The sequence below is a fragment of the Acartia tonsa genome, chromosome 10, assembly GCF_053477335.1.
Source record: "Acartia tonsa isolate MP-2025a chromosome 10, ASM5347733v1, whole genome shotgun sequence".
Taxonomy (NCBI): domain Eukaryota; kingdom Metazoa; phylum Arthropoda; class Copepoda; order Calanoida; family Acartiidae; genus Acartia; species Acartia tonsa.
The window spans coordinates 46,513,911-46,523,160 of NC_137269.1; the positions used below are offsets into that span (position 1 = coordinate 46,513,911).

At 31.2% G+C, this 9,250-nt stretch overlaps 1 protein-coding gene across 1 annotated transcript in view; it reads left to right on the plus strand.

The window, feature by feature from the left end:
- Arp5 (Actin-related protein 5) overlaps nt 1–9,250 on the plus strand; it is a 28,922-nt gene that overhangs the window by 19,150 nt on the left and 522 nt on the right. The window contains exons 16-23 of the mRNA XM_080174772.1: nt 1,258–1,374; nt 2,910–3,014; nt 3,476–3,520; nt 5,211–5,301; nt 6,212–6,266; nt 7,255–7,319; nt 7,443–7,504; nt 8,810–8,886. Coding sequence (XP_080030898.1) covers nt 1,258–1,374; nt 2,910–3,014; nt 3,476–3,520; nt 5,211–5,301; nt 6,212–6,266; nt 7,255–7,319; nt 7,443–7,504; nt 8,810–8,886 — 617 coding nt within the window. The remainder of the gene's footprint in view (nt 1–1,257; nt 1,375–2,909; nt 3,015–3,475; nt 3,521–5,210; nt 5,302–6,211; nt 6,267–7,254; nt 7,320–7,442; nt 7,505–8,809; nt 8,887–9,250) is intronic.

A 9,250-nucleotide genomic window follows, 5' to 3' on the forward strand; every position in this document is an offset into this window, starting at 1 on the left:
GAACATATTTTTTTTCATTTCGTTCGTATTATGAGTCAGCTGTAAATTGTCGCATATTTTAGGATTAAGCTTTTCTTGGGTGAATTGGTTCGTGTAGAAAATTCTTCACTCGTATAATTTGGAGCATTTGGCAAAACATATACCTACTAATTTTCAATTAAAACGTGGTTTAATCGTTGAGAATTCTTTTATCAGTTTTGTCTTCAATTCTTTATTGTTTTACTTTATTATATTACTAGCGGCTTCGCCCCTAGCCTCTAGGGGCTTTGCCCCAAGAGGTTTGATCAAACCAATTTTTCATAATTTAGATTTAAAAAAAAAATTTAAAAAAAAATTGAGGGGGGTATTTTTAAATTTTTTTTTTGGGGGGGGGGGGTTGGGGTGTCCCACCCCCCAAGAAAATAGTTATAAACCTTTTCGGGACCTATGAGAAGCTACCCTGTAAAGGAGAACCCGATCGGTTCAGCGGTTAGCGAGATTCTTCGCTACAAACAGACAAACAAACACACAAACAAACAGACAGACATCGTTCTACTTTGTATTATAGATGTTGTTATTCTATTAGTGTTGTGCTTATTTATTATTGCTTTTGTTAGGTATATAATTTTAAGATATTTAATTCTTTTTACAGATTTTAATAAATCAAAGTTATTCATAAAATTATTATAATAAAGTTAGCTTTCTAAAAATTATATGTATCTTCGAATGAATTCGTCTAAAATTTCGACGCCGTATTTAGTACATAACAAAATGTAAACAAAAGTTATGTCTGCATAAATTCCTTTTTTAATTTTGACGAAAAATGGGGTTAGTTGGACTATCGAGATATACAATGTCTTTTCTTCCAATTTGATATTATTCAACCTATCTTTTATTAATAATGATCCTAAGTATTGGATAATCTCTTACTAAAATTTTATCAAATAAATCCTGATAAGTAAGAGGTGGTATCTTACTATCTATACAGTCAGATTTAGTCTTATGTACCTATAAAACAAAAAATCTCGCAAATTAGTTTATATTTTTATATAAAGGTAATTCAAAACTATTTGTGAAACTGTGTATGTTTGTAAAGGGAGGGGGGGAGTGTGGTAGAACAACCTTCCCTAAATCCAACACTAAAATTCAAGTTGACTGTAATTATCCCACACATATCTATTAAAATATTAATAAAAATTTTAATTTCTGAAAAGCTATAGGTACATACATAGGTATTATACTTAGATAAGTACACTTTTTATTTTAAAACATCTTAAGGAAATCCGAGAGCGAAAAGCTGCTCGTGCTGCGAGGCGAAAACAGCTGGCTAAAAGGAGAACAGCTGCGTCGCAGGAGAGAATGAGGATCATTAACCAGCTTGCTAGAAATAATAAGGTTAGTATACGTAGATAAAGATCACTCAAGTGGTTGATTTAATCATTATTTAGCTTGGTGGGAAAACAATAGGATAGGATACCTACTTGTTTGTAATAAAAGGAGGTTTATTTCATTTGCAAAAATTTGGTCATGGAAATAAAACGAAGTTGCCGGTTTCGTGGTATTTTCACAGTAGCTTTTCTCCCATTTCTTGGCCCTGCGGGGCAATCATTATTCATTAACATTTACTTAACCTAATATAAACTCTCAAAAGCTACTGTGAAAATACGATGAAACTCTCAACTTCGTTTTCTTTCCATGACCAAAATTATATCTATACAGTATAATAGTGTTGTAAATAAGCGTACAAAAAATATTATAACTTCTCTTAATTTCGTTCCTTTTTGACTTACAGAAATTTTGCTGGCTAAATAGTATATGATGTAATCAAATATTAATTTCAATGTAAAAGTTGCTTTATGATACGTTATATTTTGTTCTGATCTTTATGCAATCTGTATAAAAATCGTTTTAATTTTTGTTTTGTACATAGAGAAAAAAATAAAAGAGAGGAATCGAAGCAACTAGAAGATGAAAATAGGCAGTGGGCCTAGAGGCCTACTCAGCGCTGTTGCCGCGCTAAAATTTATTGCTATTCCACTACTTTTCAAATGGGAGGATTAAAAATTATTTAAAAAAATATTTTTTTACTTTTTACTATTTCCATATTTAGGGCAAGAATATTAGATTAGATATTTTCGTTTTAATGTTTTAATTAAAAATTACATAGAATTTTATTTTTATTTAAAAAAATTTGTTCATGAAAGATGAATCCTTCTATTTCTAAAAAGGGGGAAATTTTTTTCATAATGAACATTCAGCTGATTCTGACCGCCCACGGCTGTTTGCTAAATATCGCTTTTCTTTTTATTCACATTATTATTTATGATTGACTTACAAAAAGCCCTGGGCGGGTTTTGATTTTCGTCTGCTTCTAAATTTAGGGATGGGGAAGTAGTATTTTACCATGAAAAAGGGGTGAGTATTCATCCTCTTATCCTTTTTCCTTATGGTTTTGTATTTAGCAGTGTTGTGGATCCGGATCCGCAAGGATCCACATTTTTTGAGTCCAAGGATCCGGATCCTGGGGTATAAATTTATGGAAAAATCTACCCAAATTTATATAAAATAGTCACTTACAAAGACATTCTCGTGATGAGAGCCAATCTTTAAGGTTTAGGTTCAGACCTAAAAATTAAAAGTATTTTTGACTTCGAGATTAAGGAATAAATATTTTTTGAAAAATTTGGTGATTTTATTTTTATTGTCAAGGATCCGGAGTCGGATCCGGATCCGGATCAGCACTGGCCAAATTTGGAGGATCCGGATCCGCATACAATCAATGCGGATCCGCAACACCGGTATTTAGATTAAGATCTCAAAAATAGCTTGACATATTTTAGTTTCTTTTCATATTCTTCCTGATTATACGAATATGATAAGCCATTGCCTCGGTTTGTAAGATCAAAAGTGACATATATTTCTTAATTAAGGAGGAGGACACATTTGGTCTAAATGATTCAGATTGGGATGTTTACAAACAAATATCAAGGGATGCAGAAGAATCTGATTCGGAAGAGGAAACATTGAAAGCTCAGGTATAATGATCAGTTACCTTATGTAGGTGGGGATGCTGTCAGTCAGTCCATCCATGACACTCAAACGCCAGGTCCAACAACCCAAACTAACTAAGGGGGGCAAATTTCTCCTTTTCTGTCAAAGTACCCGGGGTATTAGATTAAGTAACAACCATCAGACAACCAACTCTTTGATTGCACGACCTTTGTCTGATAAGTACTAACTTAGTAATGAGTTGCTCCTGTTTTGGGCCAAGGAATTTCATTTTTTTTCACCTCCTTAGAGAAAAATATGTGGAATGGAAAAATAATGAATGAATAAAGAGTACCTACTGAAACTGTTTTTAAATTTTTCCCCCTTCTTGGGGGGGGGGGGGAGCTAGGAGGGGGAACTTGGGAAAAAATAAATATTGTGCAGAATATACACTCTTGTATAGTGTTACTCACGCCCTTTAAAATAGTGATGTTTAATTTTGATTTAGGAGTATGAATCTGTACTAAGAGAACATAACCAAGGAGAAGACCAGGTTAAATATTAAAAATTTAAATTTATTTCCTAAACAAGAGCAATTAACATTAACATCCACATCAAAGGGATAGTTTCACGAAGTGCATTTAAAAAAAATAGTGAACTGTAAGTTATTTCTATTTTAAATAATTAGTAATGCATAGTATAAAGTTATTGATTAAAATTAAAAGATTTGACCAGGGATTTTCTCAAAAAATGAGTTTTTCATTTTTATTTTCAACTTCGTTACATGTTATATATGGCGAAAACTTTTTTGTCAAAAATACAACTTTAGATAGCATTTACTAGTTAATAGAACTACAAACTTTTTATGCAACAAAATACACATAACAAAGAATGACCAATAAAATATACAGCATGGTACTTAGAGTAGTGAACTGTTTATATGTCTTAGTAGAATATATTAGGCATTGAATAGATATGATTATGTGACAGGGGTGTATATTCTGCACAAGATTTATTTTTTTCCCCTGCTACAAAATTTTTTATTTTTTTCCCCCCTAGATTTTTCTTAAAAAGTAGGGGGGGAAATAGAAAAATATTTAAAGAATTCTATATACTATTTATTTTATCCCTCCTACCACACATTTTTTAGTTTTTTTTTTAACCAAGGAGGGGGGCGAAATGGAAAAAATGTTTTCAGTTTTCTTAATTTTTACATTTTTTTTCCCTCCAACCACTTATTTTTTATTTCCCCCCCCCCCCTGAGCCGGGGATCCCATGCAGAATATACACCCCTGTTATGTGATAAAGAATTTTAACATTGACCTGACCGAACTTTTTTTTTTTTGACAATATCTATAAAAACTAGTGATTTGCCACATAAATTACACGAGAATGGTCTATTTTTTAAATATATATATATGTTGTATTGTTAGTTGGTATTTCCGCGTAAGATAATGTGTAGGTATATCGTAAGTAAACCGAACGGTTTTTTTTATTTTTATTAAAAAGTATCTATAGAAAACCTGTCCTATGAAGAACCGGACGTTATTTTTTATGTTTTTTAAGTAACTTGCCCCAAGGGGAACCCCTGTTCAATTTTTTTATAACTTAGGTAAAATATGCGGCAATTCATTCTCTAATACTGGTGTTTTGGCTATACATATTAGGAAATAGATAGACCATTCTCATGTAATTTATGTGGCAAATCACTTAAACCTTTTTAGATATTGTCAAATAAAAAATGTTCGGTCAGGTCAATGTTAAAAATTCGTTAACACAATCATATCTATCCAATGCCTAATATATTCTACTGAGACATATAAAAGTTCACTACTCTAAGTACCTTAACTCTTTAAATACACTTCGTGGTACTATCCCTTTAAATTGGGATGGCCTTTTCCATTTTTAACCCCAATAACTAATTGCTGTGCGCGCCACTGTTCATCCTTATAATGAAGTAACAGGTATTCTGTGTGTTTGTATGTTTGTATCGAAGGATCTCGATCAGGTTCTCCTTTACAGGGTAGCTTCTCGTAGTTCATGGTTTATAATTATATTGGGGGAGGGTACCACCACCCTACCAAGAGAATAGGCCCTAGAAAAAAATACTCCCCCCCCAAAAAAAGTTTTTCTCTTCAATTTAATTATATTTTTAAATAAAATTTAAGTCCCCCTAGACTCCTAGAGGCCTCTAGGGGCGTAGCCGCTAGTATGGAAATATAGTAAAAATTTGTTGTTTTTAGCTGCATAGAAATTCAGTTGAATGGCATAGAATCCACCTGAGTACAGAGCTTATTATGGTACCTGAAATTATCTTTCAACCAAGCATTATAGGTCAGTACATTTCTTTTTTCAGTCCTTTTGCTCAAACTTATTTTTGAACCAATTAACACTCTTGGGCCCTTACTCCCCATTCCATAATTTTTTTCTTTCAAAAATATATTTTAAACCCCTGGAGGGCTCTATTCGACGGTGTACTATCCCTAAGGCCAAGAGGCTAATAAATTTTGCTAACCCAAACCTATTTTAAATTTTTTGACGTGTATATGGTCTACATAATACCGTAGAAATTCAAATGAAAACTACTTACATTTTCAATAAGGGGGGGGGGGGGGGGGCGGGAGGATTTGGAATAGTCTTTGTTAATGAAAAACTAAAAAGAATTTTTAATATAGTTTCTTCAGACATTTAATAAATTATGAAAATCTTATTTGTAAATAAGAAGTTGGTTTTCCATATCTTTTGTTATAGTATGACGTAAATATAAACACATTTTCATTTTTACATTACTCAGAGTTATTTGATATAATAAATAAGGATGTAATCAGATTATTATTGCAATCCGTATTCATATTTATTTAATTTAAAAAAAAATAATAGTTTATTTAATCAGAATCAAATGGAGTAAAGCATTTAATATTATTCTATGCAGGGAGGGAGCTAAGGAATGGGTACCGTCGCCCCCGCCGAAAACCGCCGCAAAAAAGCAACTGTTGTGCCGAATTTTAGAGCTGTAACTATTTTATGGGCTGAGATCATGCGTATTTTACTTTTGGTTTAAAAAAGTGGCATATCCGCCCCTCCCCTTTTTGTCGTATTTATTCGAAACCGATAATATCTGGTGGATTAGAACCTGTTCTCATCCATACGAAAAAATTATGTGTTGCATCGTATTATATCCAGTTTTATATTACATTAAAGCTAATGGTCTTTACTTTTATGAATAATTTCTATCTTGTTATAGGTTTGGATCAAGCAGGTTTGGCCGAAACCATTCAGTTTATTTTTTCAAAATTCAGGTTTGTTTATTTTTACAAGAAAAAATGTAGAAGGACAAAAATTTAATTTAAAGTTGATTTATGAAAAATAAAGCAATGAGAACTGATGTTCTTCTACAATTTTAAGTCAACAAAAATATATTTTTCCTTTATTAATGCTGTGCTTAAAAAAAGATCATGTCTTTTTTGACACTTGATTATGTCAACAAATAAAAGGAAATAGCAAAAAATTACTTATGATGATGTTTACTTATACTTTATAAATAAAAACTTCACTTTACACACTTGTATTTTTTACAAAGAGTATTCACTGCAGTTATTGTTAAAGATTTGTTTGATTTTATGGAGTCTTCAAAAATAAAACAATATTATCAAGTGAAATAACAATGTTAGCATCTTATCACATTAAAAGGATATATATTTAAAAAAATAAAATTCTTGTAATATATATTAACTGTATGTACTTCATACAGTTAAAAAAATATTTGAAATAATTTGAAGAAATTAATTACCTAAGATATTATAATACTACGTCAGTACTTCCTATAATTGGTCTGCAGAAAGGTCGTGCAGAATACGTTCTATGCCCATTGCGCAGTGTACATAAGTTATGCATTTTAGAGTATCTAATTCTACAGATTTATTAATCTAAAACGCCCACATCCTCTTTGTAGAATCTTCAAAAAGCTTTTCTCTAAATTTGTTCTTTTTTATAATAAGAAGCCTTTGATAAAAAGTCAAGGATATAAAGGGTTAAGATTAATGGCCGATTAATTTGTGTTCATCCCCAATGATGATACCCAAAATTACCCCTTCTTGAGATCAAAATTTTGTTTGAAACGTTTGAAAACTCAACTTAGTGAATCAGTTAATCAAAATTCACTGTAGTTCCCAAATTTGTTAATCCAACGAATAAGAAACGTTATTATAAAACTTTGGGGACTAGTGTAATAAACAGCCAATTGCCCCCTTTCTCTCTGCTTAAAAGTGCACTTTGTAAACTATTTAGTGGCGAAGAGGTGGAGAGACTTGCGAACAATGTGTTTATAACAGGTGGACTTGCTAATATCAAAGGTGACATATCAATTATAGTTCCTTTTAGAAAAAATTGTATTTCTTAGTCTACTAGATTTTTTAAAAGTGTAACTGCTCTAAGATATTTATATTTCTACGTTAATTTAAACATATTTTTTTTAGGCTTGAAAGAAAGGCTTGAGTTAGAACTTCAACAAATGCTGCCATTTCAAGCAACATTTGAGGTATGTTACCAGAAAAATAACTTAAGCCTTTTGAAATTACTGAGACTCTCCTTTCCCTCTTTATTTCTTAACCTATTTTTGAAAGGTATATCAAAAATATACTCTGACACCTTTAGAATCATACTGCAGAGCTAAAAAATGAGAATAATAGCCCAAATCATTTTTGATTAGGATTTTAAAGTTTATTTTTTACTATGGATTGAGTAAATTTTGCTGAATCTTTTTTTTTCTTTTTGGGTAAAATTCTTGCTTACAAAGCATTTTTTTCATAATATGATTAAAAGATAAAGATAGTTAAAAAAAATAGCGCTTTTGATTTTGTATTTATAGTAATTCATTAAAAGTTAAAGATGTAGGATATATCTTTGAATTAACATAAAAACTATGAGGATTCAGCATTAACCAATGACAAAACCAAAAATCTTTAAATTTTAGATATAGTGTTTTCACAAAGTGACTCATTTCCAATATAATCCTTATACTAAAGTAACAGGATGTTTGTCTGTCTGTCTGTGTGTACCGAAGGATCTCGCTAACCGCTAAACCGATCGGGTTCTCCTTAACAGGGTAGATTCTCATATGTCCTGGGAAGGTTTTTAACTATTTTGGGGGAGGGTACTACCACCCTCCCAAAAGAAATGACAAAAAAATTGAAAATTTTCTTAAAATCTGGGAGACTTCAACGTCAAATAAGGTGTTGTCGTACATAAAAAATTAACTTTAACAAACAAAAACATTTAAAGTGCCACTAGAGGCCTCTAGGGGCGTAGCCGCTAGTTAATAAATAAAGATACATACTTTTAAAAAATATTTTTAAGAATAAGTTTGAATAATCTTATTTTATATCATATTTGTTAATGTGATAAAGATTAATTTGTTGTATTGCATAATACATTTATTATTATTGTTCAAATTTAGCCTTCTACAGCCGACTTTTATGTGTTTTAAATGGATAATAGAACGGAAACATTTTTATGTTAATTCATTGATATATTGTAAAGAATTAATTTTTAATTAGTTTTGATAGATGAAATCAAAAGACCTAACTTCACTCTATTCTAGCATACAACATTTATGAAGCAAAACACTCCAAAAGCTAAGAATTTTACCTTCAAAGGAAAGAAACATCACGATTCAGTAGTAAAAAATAAACTTTAAAATCCTAATAAAAATCAATGTGGGCTATTGTTGTCATTTTAAGCTTTGCAGTATGATTCTACAGGTATCAGAGTATATTTTGATATACCTTTCAAAAATATGTTAAAGTCTAAGGTTTGGAGGTCAGAAATTTGTTTTATGTTTCAGGTCCGAATTTCCGAGGATCCAGTATTAAGTAGCTGGCGAGGAGCTAGTGATTGGGCTTCTAAACCTAAAAATATGAGGTATAAAAATAAATAATGATATTCATTTAAGGTTATGCAGTATTTTTTAAAAATAAACTACTTAAGAGTATACACTTGAAGTTGAAGCGTGCCTTCAAAAAGAAGTTGTATTAACGCCCATTGCAAAAAGGGAGGGGGGGGGGGGTGTGTACACATTTATAAAGGTTCATACCTTTACACCCCTCTTGATACTGATAGAGGTTTTCACCCCCATAATACAACCCCTCTATAAGACTACAACAGCTAAGGGAGTTAATTTTCTTTGTGTTTTGTGTTTGGTTACAATAAGTGTCTCATCCGCTTCCGACATTTAGTTAATCTTTAGCCTTAAATACAATGTTTTATAGTTTTATATATCTTTTAG